This window comes from Lates calcarifer, linkage group LG5, assembly GCF_001640805.2.
Source record: "Lates calcarifer isolate ASB-BC8 linkage group LG5, TLL_Latcal_v3, whole genome shotgun sequence".
In the NCBI taxonomy this organism is placed as follows: domain Eukaryota; kingdom Metazoa; phylum Chordata; class Actinopteri; family Centropomidae; genus Lates; species Lates calcarifer.
Window position 1 is genome coordinate 7920148 of NC_066837.1, and position 14378 is coordinate 7934525.

The window sequence follows — 14378 nt, forward strand, 5'->3', positions numbered from 1 at the left end:
AGCTGTGCGTGTGTGTGTGTGTGTGTGTGTGTGTGTGTGTGTGTGTCAGACAGTATTATAATGTCTGTTTACAAGACAGCTGAACTACATAATCACAGCAGGTCTCTGTATGTATGTGAGACAGATCATTGACTCTATATGCTGATCAGCTGACCTTTAGCTCTAGATGGTCAAGGCCAGTGAAATTTTGGCAAACAAACAGGGTACGAGTTCAGAAAGAGGGAAAACCCAAAGTTCAGTTAAAAAGTAACATTAGCCTGATTCAGTTGTGTAAGTCTTGGGGGGGTGGGGGGTAGCATTGAAGTCTTTGATATGTCAACGCTCTCTTTCAACCTCACTCACATGGTTCACGGTCACTTTACAGGACTGAACACTGCACTGGTTGAATGTAAAACGCTGAACATGTCTGACATAATAAGGAGAACGCAAGTCATGCAAGTCCACCCCCCCCCCCCCACCCCCCAAGCCCTGTGAGTGTGAATGTCTGTGATGACAGACACCCCCCCTTCAAATACCCATTCAGGGGGAACAGTGGACGTCAGTGTTAGCCCTGTGAACAGAGCCTGAAGTGACTCCTTTCACTGAAACACTCGCCACTGTTCTTCACACACACACACACACACACACACACACACACACACACACACACACACACACAGAGTTAAACATTCAAATCACACCAGAAAGGGTTACAAAACAAAAATCTTGTTTAATTCTCCTTCTACCACGTAAGGAGACGCATTACACAGAGGGGTTGTACATGAAAAATAAAAACAACAAATATCTGATTCATAAGTCTGACTTAAGGAAGTGAGATCCATTCATGCTCTGCAACTTCTCCCTCTCTCTCTCTCACACACACATACACACACACACTTCACACTATCATGATACAGCCACACTCTTGATCCTTCTTTTACAAGTTATTTTACTGTACTGACTGTCCTCCTCCCATGGTGAGGATGGACTTTACCCCAGGTTTGTGCCTCTCATGTTCAACCACCACATTTGAGTCACAGCTAAGCTAAGCATCCATAAATATCTGTTTGCTTCCCAGTTGAGCAGTTTCTGATCTTACACACCTCTCACTAAGACGTTATGCTGTGCAAGACCTTTGTATAACACATTTTCCAAGTTGCAGCTCTAATTCCTTCCCAGGTAGCCAGAAACAAATTAACTTATTACTTGTTTTGCACGACACAAGAACAATATGAACACGCTATTTTGTATAAAAAACTTAAGATAATATAAAGTAACAGCAATAAAGACAAAAAGTGTAAAGCTAATAATAAACCTCTGAGCAAAGAGAAATGCTATTTTTGGCTAGCAACCTTGGATTAAGAAAGTAGAGCTACAACTTGAGAAGTTTCTCATTCATCTTCATTCAAAAGATCACCTGTTAAACAAATGTTTAGCATCGCAGTCTGCACGTAATGATAACACGAGAGGCAAAAACCGGAGCTCTGTTGGACCCTAGCTTTTGCCCAGGACATGCAACTCCTGGCACTTCAGAGCAGACAGAGTTGTTTGATATGCTTAATCGATTAAACAGAGCCTCCAGCTTTCACAGCATCTAAGTCTGTTTATCTAAGCATTTGCAAAGAGCCTCTTCCAAAACTCAAAGCCAGCAGCCAAACACGCCAAACTATGCCAGCAACCTTAAGGGATCTAACCTGATTTTTTTCTATAGTGCAGCTCTCTGGCAAATGAACATTGCTGGGTTCACTGTGATCATGTGATAACAGCACTGTTGTTTTCCTTACAGCTGTGTCTTGACCATTTTACCTGCATACATGTAATCTTAATCATTTTTCACATCACAGTCAAGATAAGACACCATCAATTTAAAATGAGACCAAGCACACAGTGGTATTTCACCAAGACATCTGTTCAGATCACAATTTCCAAAATAAAAATTTCTACACGCCTAATGTTGCTGTAATGATTATCCGAGGCTGCATGCTTGAATGATGAGAGTACACATGAACCATAATGGGAAAAAAAAACAATCACTTTAAAAATAAATATCTGCTAAACCTGTCTGATTTGGAGGTCAAGTCAAAATAATACTAGCGCCTTCATAAACAGGTCTCGTCTCAGTGCATCAAAGCAACAAATATCAACACAAATGGCCTGATACTAAAACCTGCAACTTTGTATCTGTGTCTAAAAAGTCAAGTTCAAATTGTGTAACCTGAAGATGGCAAACAAAGACAATGCACTCATGTCAGACTGTACTTACTGTCACTGTTGCCATGTTTAAAGTGTAGGACTTCAGCTATGGACATCTGAGCTCCTCAATTCAAAAATTACCTCTTTAAATTTATGTTGGTGTGACTTGTGTTCATGTGATTGTGAATCTTCATCCTGCCGCTGAACATGGTTGATTTTAGAAAAAAAAAAAAGGTCTGAGATTTTTCATAGAAATGCCGTTTGAAATATTAGAATTTTTCAGACATTTGAAATAAAAAAATTTAAAAATTGACAAGTTTTTGTTCTGTCGAAAAACAACTCCTCACTGTACATATGATTGTGCTTTTGAACACACGCACTTGCACAGTCCAGCTGTCACGTTCCTATGATCACACACAATTTCACATATGCAGTCATGTTTCCATCTCTGTGCTCTGCTCCAGCTGTGAACACCAGTTTCCCACATTGCAACTCATCCTCAGAGTCTACCTGGTTAAACAGGAAACAGACTGGATGGGCGGGAAACATCTGAAGCGGGCTCTGATGCTTGTAGTAACAGCTTTATGCCTTGGCTGGTTTTGTCAGTAATAAATAAATAAATACTCCTGGGGTCAGGTGCACAAGAATAAGTCTAGTCAGAGCATGTTCCATGACCCCGTGTCTGATCCCTGAACCTTGCTGTGTTTCCAGGACACCGTTTATTCCTATGGCGTTCAGTCTATTCGGTTGCCACAGATGGTGAAGCGGTCTATCTCTAGCAAGTCTTTCTTGGGTGTTCTGTTTTTGAGTCCATCTCCTTCAAGTCCTGTGTCAGCGTTGATGATTTTCTCATCTTCATCTTCGTCAGGCGTTGTCAGGAATGTGTCCGAATCGCTCTTGGGAAGTGTGGGGGCAGAGCTCTCTGCGACATTGGTGGGTGGAGAAATATCAGATGCCAGTGATACTCCTCCTTTGTCTGTCGTGGGCTCTGTTTGTAAAAGAGGCAGAGTTTAATAACAGCAGATGAGGAACTTAAAGAGCAACTTAACACTGAATCCTGGACTGCAATATGAACAGTCTGTCGCTGACTTCCTGATGAAGTTACATCATTGGTCAACCGGCCGACTGCTGGAGTTTCCTCACTGGCCACTGCTATTGCTATTGCTAATGGATAATGGGAGCTAATGTTAGCTGGTATCTAAGCGCTGTAATCTGATTTAACACTTTAATATCTGCTGAAATGTGTGGGTGTTAAATGTCAATGGGACAGATAGAGGAACATTGGGGCAACAATCTGACAGAGCTGTGAGTGTGGTTGGAGTATCAGTGGTCATGGAGAAATCACAGGGGCAGGTTTTAAAGTATGTTCAAGCTGTGTTAAGTTGCTCTTAAATTTAAAAATAAAGAGAGAAAGAGATACACTGAGTGTAACCTTGCTGTGGTGAAATGTGAACGTGTTTGGTCCGGTGAGCTCTGGAGTTTACACGGCTGGAAACGGCAGAGGGTGGGGGGTCGAAGAGCTTTTCTTCCATGTTGGCCTCTTTGACGAACACACAAGACGTCCCCAGCAGAACAATACTGTTGAGCACCTTCAGAGTGATCATCCTGTTCACGAACACACACACACAAATTTTAAGTGAAAATAGGCAAAGAGAATAAATGAAAACCAGGAGAAATACAGAGCTAATAAAATTTCAGATGTGTGTTCAAAATTTGGAAAAGACAACTTGATATTTACCCCAAGTAAAACAGCAGCACACACATGAAGGAGAGTGAGCCCTGGATTTTCACTGAGCTGGTCACTACTCTGATCAACTGAAAGAAGAAACACAAACACAATGTTAGATTTATACTCTATACACTGACCAATATATCACTTGCAATGGAAATCTTCAGAAAGAGTGACTGACCAGCAGAGCTAAAGGAAGGGGGATGAAGCCCATTCTCCTGGAAACTGAGTCACTGTAGTCTGTGTAAGCCTGGGGATAAATTTAACACATTAAACATCATACAATCCCCTCTAAAACCTCAACTAGTTGTTTTTACACTGTGGTGCTGCAGGTAACATTTTTAAGCTCCGTACAGAACCAGGCTAGCTGTTTTCCTCCCATTTCCAGTCTTTGTGCTAAGCTAAGCTAAGCTAACTAGCTGTAGCTTCATATTTACTGTACACATGAGAGTGGTATAGTTAAGTTGTCATGCATTGAGCCTCTGCCACTGTGATAACAGTTGATGTTTGAGTTTATTTAGCTTACATTTTTCTGGCGACTGCTGACAAGGTCAAAGGCGAGGCTGGCTCTGTATTCTCCATACACCTGTGAAGACGCAGAGCAACACAACACTAGTCAGCCAAAGAAGAAACATATAAATATCAATTATACAGTAACTGATTTACATGGAATGAGCAGAGGGTGTCCAAGTAATAAAAATGACACATTTCCAAAACTAAAGCTGCCTGTTGTTATCTCATAATATATCTATCTGATGTTGTGAATAGTAAAGGTGAGGGAAATCGAAATCAGTTGGAGTCAGTCTAAAAAGACAAAAAACAACATGCAAAAATGGACTTATGGCAATGAGCATGGGTTCACAAGTGCTTTGAACACTAACTACATGTGAGTGAGGTTTGTGTGATTAGGTTTGACAGTTTGGAGATAAAGGGGTTAATCCCATCCTGTGTAGTTGGTTTCCATTACATAACCATGGCTACAACTCCTTGAAGGAAACCAGAGGACGAGATCACAAGAAAAACAAAGGCGGGAAGTGAACAAGGTCGGAAAAAAAAAGAAAAGAGAAGAACTCTCAGCAGACTGACAGTTTCCCTCTGATACTACAGAGTATCTGGTGTGAGTGGGATGGTGAGTGAGACAGTGAGGAACAGAGAGAGAGAAAAATACAACACAGAAACAGAGTGTAGGTTAGTGGAGTAGCACAAAATAGGGACAAAGAGGAAATCAACCCAGGCCTGTTGAGCCTAAGGATTCATTCCTGATCTGTGAAATAGAAGAAGAAGAAGGACAAGATAATACTAACTCAAGGTCCACTTACTAGCTTCTTCCTGTGTAGGTAGGTAACAGTATAAGCTACTAATCCCCCATAACTGATTCTCAGAGTTCATTCAGTCAATTGACAGACACATTTTTAGATGCAGCGTGACTTATACTTTCCTCGCATATCTTCAAATTTCAAAATAAATCCACTTCATAGACGTTACAGAAAAAAATGAATATAAAGCAAAGACATTCCTTATCACTTGGCCCCATTAACTGAGGAAATCCTTCTGTGGATGAAGACTATATGATAAGATTTTAAGCATGGAAAAAAGTGGACCTAGAATTAGATTATTTTGCCAAATTTAAATCTGCGGTGAACTGTCTTTAAAACAACAAACAACACTGCTCCCTTTGTTGCCACACTCATGGCACCACAACCTCTCGTAGTACTGTATGAGGTGCTGTACTGTAAGGACTCACATCAGCGCTAATGTCGTTGAATTTGGTGATGAAAGCATGCTTGACGACATCCACGGCAACCTCTGAGGCTATCACCATGACTACGTCAGGAAACAGCACCCACAGGTGGTCTAAAAACAAACACACACAAAAACTGATCAGTGTCAATATTCAGTAAAACGGTAGTTATCACCAGGGAGCCGCTGACAGTAGCTAAGGATGGACCTGCAAGGAGCAGAGTGGTGTTCATATCTAACTGTCAAATAGATAAACCAGCTGTGCAGATTTCAGTTATTTGTGCAGCACCATGTTAGTTACCAGGGTTCCATGAAAACTGCTCCATGTTTCTCAGACAGACGATGAGTAGGAGGATGTAGTTGGTGAACCTCTCTTTTATGTCTGTGGGAAACAAACAAATCAATCCTGGATTAACCTACTTTGCACTCACTGTGGCTGAGCTCGATTTCCATAAATTTACCTTGCACTAAATTACCAAGTTCAAAGGCTAAGGTACAAAATGTCCAAAAACTGCTGACTTATGTGGGAGAACATATCTGGCAGTTTTACATATCATTTGCTGCTTACCACTGTTTGACATCTGGAAAAGGTTGTTCTTTTCAAACTTCTTGAACACACTTCCTTTGATCTCCACAAACTGCATGAAAACCCAAAAATATCATGACTGAACTCATGCTGCTGCTGCTACTTTTACCTGAGTTACTGTAATATGGCAGTGTACGTTTATACTTCACGTTGTTTGACATCATGATGGTGAGCAGAGACTTGTTGTGGGAGTTGAAGGCTACATTGAGAGTTGTGGCCTGAACCATGATGAGGATGGCATGGAGAACTAAACACAATCATGTTAAGGAAAAAAAATACACTGAAGACTACAGTAACAAACATTCTACTGTTATTCTGCAACTATTATGCATTAATCTGTAGACTATTTTCAATTGAGTGACTGATTGTTTGGTCTGTAAATGTCTAAAAATTGAGAACCATTACTATTAATTTTTCTCAAAATGTAGGTAGACATCTTTAAATAAAAACAAAACATATTTAGATACACAGACTGACAATAACAACCACAGGTCTTTCTCAATGAGGATACAGACGTAGAGCACGGCCATGAGGAAGTGAGGGATCACACCTATGTGTGCTCTCTTCTTCTCCTTGGGTTCAGTGGCTGTCCAATACAGGGCGTCAAGTATGTCCTGGCCAAATGATGAGAACAGGCGGTCCGCCACCTGACAACACACAGAGGAAAGAATGAGAGGGGGAAAGAGAGGCGAATGAGTGGGTGGGTGACTGTGCAGTACAATCAGAGCTATGAGCAATAGGAAGTATTATCCGGCTCTACCTCCAACATGTTGTAGATGATGTACAGTTTGATGACAGACTGTCCCCTGATGAGGTGGTACATCATGGCGTAATCCACGTAGCTCATCATTGAGTAACACAGCACCATAATGAAGCCTTTCAGCACATCACACACCTGAGCTGGCTGGAGCAGGCGGGAGCCACTGAAACACACATACATATACAAATTACAGATAAAGAACAAAATCACAAAAAACCGACAGGAGAGGAACAGAATGCAGGTAATTATAATTGGTTTAGTCTGAACAGAGTCAGAAAAGAGCTGTACTGCCCTCTAGAGGTCAAGTACAATAATACAATGGTTGTTTCTGTTATGAAAAACTATTCATCAAATCTGTACTAACTAAGACTGCAAGTCACAATTAATCTGTCAAGTATTTTTTCAATCATCCTGTATTGCTTTCTCTATAAATGTGGCCATTACAATTTAGCAGAACACCACATGTTGTCAGATGTCTTGTTTTGTCCGACCAACTGCCTAAAGCCCATGGATCAAATAAATTTAAACAGATAATAAAACCAAGAAAAACACCAAGTCCTCATATTTGCGAACCGGAAACCATGGCAGACATTTTTGCTTAATAAATGACATAAAACCTCTTATTATCAAAATAGGAAGGATGCACTTCTTTATATATTGTGAACTACACAGGACATAGACATCTTAAAAACATCATCTGAACATAACGAACCATAACATCTTTTGTAATTTTGTAAAAACTGGCTTGGACTGTAAAGTGTATATAACAAAATTCAAAGCAACACCAGTAGTCACTGAATAAAGCTTATTTCCAGGAAATGGTTAATCAGATACTGATCATCATTGTAGCCAAAGACCCATTTGGGAAACTGCTTAAATTTTGCATACCTGACACCTGTGTGTGAACTTTACCTGAGGCCACAGCATGGCAACGTGAGGAGTCGTAAAAGGGCCAGAATCACTCTGAGGGGCAACAGAGTGAACACGTAGAGAAACGCATCCAGGCACAGGAAGAAGCCAAATGTCATCAACTAAAAAGGGAAGTGAGAAAGGAAAATGCATTTATTTATTTTTTTTACATATTTATAATTTCAAAGAATGAGATAATTTTTTTGTGTGTTCTACCTTCTCCAGCTCCTTTGGGATGCGGAGGCAGGTGTAGACCCGCTCTCTGCGCTCTGTGTATTTGGCCTCATTGTGTTCCAGGAAATAGCCTCTGGTTAGCTCAGTAGTTATAAATCTGACCAGAGACAGGTCTGGAGACACACAAGGAAAGATTTTAAAAGAAAACCTTGAAAAGTTACATATAAATATTACAAACTAAATCAATCACCATCACCTCGCTAATGTAAGGGAACTTCACCCTTCAGTGATGCCCCACACACACATCCGTAAGTGGTAAAAATAACTACCATCCTAAAAGCTTTGCTGACTTATTTCGGAGGTTAACAGCAGCTGCCAGCTTGTGCATTTCAACTACTAACAAAGCAAAGTCCCTAGACAAATCATCCAAGCAATTTAAAATTAAAATTCAGGTAAAAAAAATATAAATTAGTGACACTAAAACCAAAACCAGGAGCAGTAATCTGCTGCTATAACAGCCTGCACTCCTCTGTGAAGGTTTTCAACAACATTTTAGAACCTGGCTTCAGGGATTTGCTCCCCTCGGCCACAAGAGTATTAGTGAGGTTGGCCACTGACATTAGGCGATAAGGTCTGGCTCACAGTCGGGGTTCCAGTTCATCCCAGAGTTATTAGGATGCTGCACAGGTCAGTCAAGTTCTTCCACACCCAACTGGGAATATCATGTTTCTTTATGGACCTCACTTTGTGCATTGGGGCACTGAAATGATGACAAAGAAAAGGGCTTGGAAGGACACTGCTGTCTAAAATATTGTTGTATCCTGCAGCTTTAAGATTCCCCATAAAGTGGCACTGCACCCTTTTTATACATCAGAGTCAATTTAGCAGTCACAGGCAGTACGACTCAGTACTACTCAGCCTGTGAAAACAGTTGTATAACGCTTTTGTGACTCTGGAGAACATTTCTCCTCAGGGTTATCTCAGGTTGGGCTAAGTGTTAAAGCATAAAGTGTTTTTTAAAATTTGACCCATGGCGGAGGGAAAAAGTCTGGATATCTTGGCCCCTTCTGCATCAATAGGCACAGCAGAAAAAGCACGGTGTGAACATAAAATTAATGAATTCCATTTTTTAAAACTATTATTTTCATTATATTTTCAGGTAATAATAAGGGCTGACAGCCATGTAATGGCTTTTTTGCTTGCAGCCAAGAGTATTTTATACTGCAGTTAAAGTTTTGGACATCTGGATACTGGATACTGTAAGTATTTGAATTTTGTACCTCAACAAGGGGATATTTTCAGATATAAAACAGAAAGAGAAGCATCTTGTTGTATCACAAAGCCACAAGCTTTCAAGCCTGACATTGTACACAGTGTACTCATAGTGTACTCTGAATTGGAACCCACCCAAACATGCTAGGGGCATATCAAATTGACTTTTTTTATGTACAACATTAGAAAATCTTAATGTTGAAAACAATGGTTTAAAAAAAAAGTCAGATAATGTAGTGTACAATATTTGTTAGTGTAAAGTATAATAAGGGAGAAATACCTCAAAATCATACTTACTTGAATAATTAAGCTACTACCAGTCATAAGGTTGCATATAATATAAGTTAGGCACTTAACGGTATCTTAATCCAGCTCAGTGTTTGACAAATACCATCTGAGGTGCTAATGACATCCTGACATCAAGCGCTAACTCGGAGTAGCACCACTGTTGCCAGGTTGGGCGGTTTTCCGGGAGAGACGATACTGTGTGTGGAGAAAGGGACAGGTGCGTGCAAGACGGAAAGTTCGTTATTGCTCCCTTATCAACGAGATCAGCACCCGCGACAGCAACAATTCAGGTAGCAAAACTACTCTAAAACCGTTAGCCCCACAATTTGTGTCACAAATCGTAATAACTCGGTCAAATCTAAACACGCAAACTTTTAAATTCATTGTGGTTTACACTTAACAGACATCCTTGTCGCCACTGTATACTGCAAATAAACATCCCTAAACCCGCTTAGAAATCGCAGAAAGAATGCTCATTATAACTGCAGAACTTGCCTGAGAATCGTCACTTTTTGAGTTTTCATCAGTCTCAAAATAATTAATTTGCAGCTGTCAGTATATTCAATGATGAGCAGCAATCCGGAACTTCTAATTGCAAATTCGGCGAACTTACTTTTCTAAAATGTAAACAAATACAGGCTAAAGTACAGGGCTCAAGTTATAGCCCACAGCTGAACTCACTGAGTCTATGGCAATATTACGTACTTTAAGCATCTTCGGCTACAACTGTTAATTTCAATGACGACATTTAACGTTTAAATTGTGTATATGTATGCGTATATATGACGTACAAAAAACTCTTGAACAAAAATTGCAGATTTGGCTACTTTTCTGACGATTGGGTGGATTCTAGGCTCTGACTGGGCTACTTTTCGTCAGTCATATCTGGCAACACAGAGCAGCGCCCAAAACTGCACAGACTCAACTGACTGAAATTGCTGCGTGCTCATGCATCGTGATTATCACAGATAACCACGCTTACAGTGCAGTAGCCTCATTTAACCCGAGCTGCTTTTCCTGTGGGCAAAAAACAAAAAACAAACAAGCACCTCTGCACCTAGCTTAGTGCTGTCAAACTGAAGGGGTCTATGGCTGTGCAAACGAGGCTAGCTCTCACCTGACAGGTTGCGTTTTTTGCCTTTACTGCCGCCATTTTTATCGCTGAACCCCAGCGTCTCCGTGACTCCGTCCTTCTCCTTGTTCTTCTCGGTTTTGGCAGCCTTACTGTCCCTCTCCCTGTCCTCCTTCTCCTTCTCTTTCTCCTCTCCCAGACTTGTCGACAGCGAGTCCGCCATCTTCGCCAAACGGTCTCAGCTGCTGCCTGGGAGACTGACATCTGCGTCACATGCCGTGGCGTCATCACGCCCCGTAGTGTCACTGAATCACCAGCAGGTGTCGCCAAAAGCCCAGTGAGTCATTTTACACCTGGTGAAGTTGGTTGATTAAATTATTAATAACCAATTGATTACCTCATGGATGGGCCTTGTGTCAAAATCATTTCAGTAACTTATTTTTCATTCCAGCAGCAGCAGGAGTAAAAGCTGCATTCAAAGCTTTGAGCAAAATATAATAAAGCTAGACTGCCATGTGCACTGAACCTGATGACAGGGTGTATGCATCAGGGTACATACTGTACAGGACGCAGGTAGGTGCGGGAGGAATGGGATTCAGCAGGGGCCCACGACTCATTTTTGCCCCTGGCCCCCTCACACATGGCTGGATGAACCAGCTTGGCAGTCGTGGTGTAAAAATGAGCAGCTTGACCCCACTCCCACTTTTTTTTTTTAATAATCTGTTCTGAACATTGTGTATTCCTGTACTGGAACATCATGAAACTCCAGGTTTGATGTGGTAATTTGATTATAAACACACTGTATTTGTGTATGGTATATAAGTTACTACTAAGTCATTCAGAGATATAGAGATAACAATATAAAAGTGACACATTGACCAAATAACAATATAAAAGTTCTGAAATATACAATATAACCCAACAACATCATTATAAAAGGACTGAATATACATATCTAAACATTAAATGCAGTTTGATGTAAACTTAACACCTATAATTTCTTTATTAGTACATTTTTACTTTGTGTATATGTTTTAATGCGTGTATATTGTATTGCACACTCTGTGAATAATGTAAACCTGCAGGTTATCTATGAATAATATAATGGACGAGAAAGTACTTCAACACAAAATAGAAATGTACTTGCTTTGATAGACCTAAATGAATAAGTGGAGCATGCAAGGAACAAGATAGAAGATTTAGGACCAGTAGGATAAACTCACTGGTGCCATTACTTGACCTTTAGGGTGAGTGTTATAATGAACCACATCTGTCTTTCTGACACAATTAACTACGCTTATACGAGTTTATAGCTGCAGCCGCCACTAAAGTCACCAATTAGATAATACATTTCCAGCTCCAAATACCAAGTCGCAAAGGTTAATTCATCCTCTGATTAAAGAGGAGTGTGTGTGTGTGAGAGAGAGAGAGAGAGGGGGGGAGCAGGAACCAGGCGCACTGGGTAGGGATAGAGTTTCCCCTGGTAAGAGATCTCTTTAACCGCCTTAGATTCTGTTTCTCCTGCCCTGTGACTCATTTCGTCAATACACGCAATGATTCAGCAATAGAAACAACTTTTTTGTGGGATTATGATTTATTTTTACTTTTCAAACCATAGAATAAACTCATGGTGATCGCCGGGTGCGTTTCGCGGTCGCTGCCCGGCGTCGTGTTACCTCCCTCGGGGCAGCACCATGGGCTCGTAAGATGCCTTCTCTGTGGAAACGGATAACGTTCTCGGTGGCCTCGGTGCTCTGTGTCGGCTCGGTGGTCCTCCTGGTCGTGGCCCTGTCCACGCAGCGGTGGGTCACCGGACGGATCCTGTGTAAAACCGGGGCGGAGATAGTGAACGCTTCTCACCCGGAGCTGGACCAGTTCATCGGTGACATTTATTACGGCTTATTCCAGGGAGGAAAAAGCAAGAAGTGCGGACTCGGGAAGAGGCGCTCCAAAATATACAGTAAGATCGCACAAGCCTCCCACATCTATAAACTTAATCGTGTAGGCTATTGTACGTTCAGCGAAATAAGTTATGGAGATCGCAAAGTTTCCAAAATTACCAAATATATCAGGCTGAAATCTGTGGAAGCATTTCAGAAAGTGATGTCCTAGAGATGCAGAATATTTTCATAGTGCAACCATAAAAAATAGTCTTTTAATTTTTAAATTAAATGTAAACATATACAATTGCTTCACTGAAGAGTTTGATAAAAAAAAAAAAAAACATGATGATTTTCCAGTCTTAAGGGAGAACTGTGTGCAAACATATCAAATACAAACACACCTGTTGCTTATAATAGAAATTAGCTGCCATGTTTATCTAATATAAGCTCACTTAATATTTAATATAGTTTATAACACTTCATAAATATTTTATATCGCCTGTCTTGGATTCTTTTATTGGCATTTTTTGCTCGACAAACTCCACAAAAACATGAAACTCAACAATGATCATTTAAAAACATTTAAACACAATTATGAAGATCTTTTATTATATTCAAAAGGACAAGAAACACAGATTAAAACATATACTACTGACTTAAATACCACAGTACAAACATGTAGAATCGCTTTAGCTCATTTAAAATTAATACATTTAATAAAATTGACAATATATACTATCTGATTCTGTCAGCACACAATTGTGTCAGGCTCCAGCTTTTTCAGGTTAGTATGTAACCTTCAAAGACTTTTGTTTGTGCCTTAGGTACTGAATTAAAATCATTTAAGATATGCTCAGATTTGACACAGATCCTCTGAGCGTGAGGACATTATTGTTCATTTTTCTGCCAGTGTCACACATGTACTGATGCTGTTCAGGTGGTGTATAACTCCACCTTTCTGTCCAGTGTGAAATATGTGCAATAAATAACAAAAGAGACAGAGTGCATCCACACAGTGTACATCATCTGTTCACAGTTTTACTATCAATCAACAGCTGTCCCACTTACACATGCTCTGTCTTCATCTTGACTCATACTAACCAGCTCACTGGGCTGATAATGTGTGTGTTTCTCTGTTTTTGTCCAGTTTTCCCAAAGCTTGTGCGAACACTGAACGGAGGCCTTCACATGATGGTGATCCTCTTCTTGCTGGCAGCCATCGGCTTCGCTCTGGTCAGTCTGTCCTTCTGTATTTACAACGCACGTAAGGTTCCCTACCAGAGCATCAAGGGGCACAAAGGACTCTACCTGTGGAACTTCATCGCTGGTATGTGAAGAGATTCTTCCCTCCAAGTTGCCCTCAAACATTGATATATTTTCAATTTCCATGCCCCGTGTTTGCTCTCTTTTTGTTTCCAGCTCTGTTTGGTTCCCTGGGTGTTTTGTGTTTCCTGGCGGCAGTGAGGCACCACAGTCTGACCGAGCGGGTGGCAAACTATCAGGAGAACCTCTTCATCCTTGTTATCCTGGACGACAGCCTGGACTGGTCCTTCTGGCTGGGTGTAGGCAGCATTGTGACTCACTTTGCTGTCTGTGGAGTGGTTGCTATGAGCCGGATCAAGCTGCCCAAACCAGAGATGAAGAAGCCAGAGGAACCCACTGTCTCTGCTCTGGACCTGCTCTACTGAAGGACCACACAGAGAACATCATGTGCATAGGCTATGTGCCCTGCTCTTAGTTCAAACTGACTGACATAGACATACTGTGCCTTTGTTTTGAAACCTTTAGAGTCA

At 40.9% G+C, this 14378-nt stretch overlaps 2 protein-coding genes across 2 annotated transcripts; one reads left to right on the forward strand and one right to left on the reverse strand.

The window, feature by feature from the left end:
• Positions 1-689: 689 nt before the first annotated feature.
• tapt1b (transmembrane anterior posterior transformation 1b) lies at positions 690-10975 on the reverse strand. Its single transcript, XM_018690941.2, has 14 exons — positions 10748-10975; positions 8113-8243; positions 7900-8018; positions 6988-7150; positions 6739-6874; positions 6377-6474; positions 6210-6279; positions 5943-6023; positions 5646-5755; positions 4428-4487; positions 4083-4151; positions 3911-3987; positions 3605-3777; positions 690-3160 (listed from the first exon to the last, which is right to left on the reverse strand). Exons 1-14 carry the CDS (start codon positions 10923-10925, stop codon positions 2907-2909), a joined length of 1719 nt encoding a protein of 572 aa, XP_018546457.1. The 5' UTR covers positions 10926-10975; the 3' UTR covers positions 690-2906.
• Positions 10976-12144: 1169 nt separating this feature from the next.
• Positions 12145-14292, forward strand: clrn2 (clarin 2). Its single transcript, XM_018690853.2, has 3 exons — positions 12145-12662; positions 13733-13912; positions 14005-14292. The coding sequence occupies exons 1-3, from the start codon at positions 12410-12412 to the stop codon at positions 14271-14273; spliced, it is 702 nt and encodes a 233-aa protein (XP_018546369.1). The 5' UTR covers positions 12145-12409; the 3' UTR covers positions 14274-14292.
• Positions 14293-14378: the final 86 nt, after the last annotated feature.

Bases quoted from the DNA above. Each gene is read 5' to 3' on its own strand.
- tapt1b (XM_018690941.2), bottom strand. From the start codon at position 10,925: ATGGCGGACTCGCTGTCGACAAGTCTGGGAGAGGAGAAAGAGAAGGAG. The intron at 4,488-5,645 runs GTGAGTCCTTAC...GCGTCTTCACAG, and splicing joins TCAACGACATTAGCGCTGAT to GTGTATGGAGAATACAGAGC. The intron at 3,988-4,082 runs GTCAGTCACTCT...TTCTTCTTTCAG, and splicing joins CCCTTCCTTTAGCTCTGCTG to TTGATCAGAGTAGTGACCAG.
- clrn2 (XM_018690853.2), top strand. From the start codon at position 12,410: ATGCCTTCTCTGTGGAAACGGATAACGTTCTCGGTGGCCTCGGTGCTC. The intron at 12,663-13,732 runs GTAAGATCGCAC...GTTTTTGTCCAG, and splicing joins GAGGCGCTCCAAAATATACA to TTTTCCCAAAGCTTGTGCGA. The intron at 13,913-14,004 runs GTATGTGAAGAG...TTTTGTTTCCAG, and splicing joins CCTGTGGAACTTCATCGCTG to CTCTGTTTGGTTCCCTGGGT.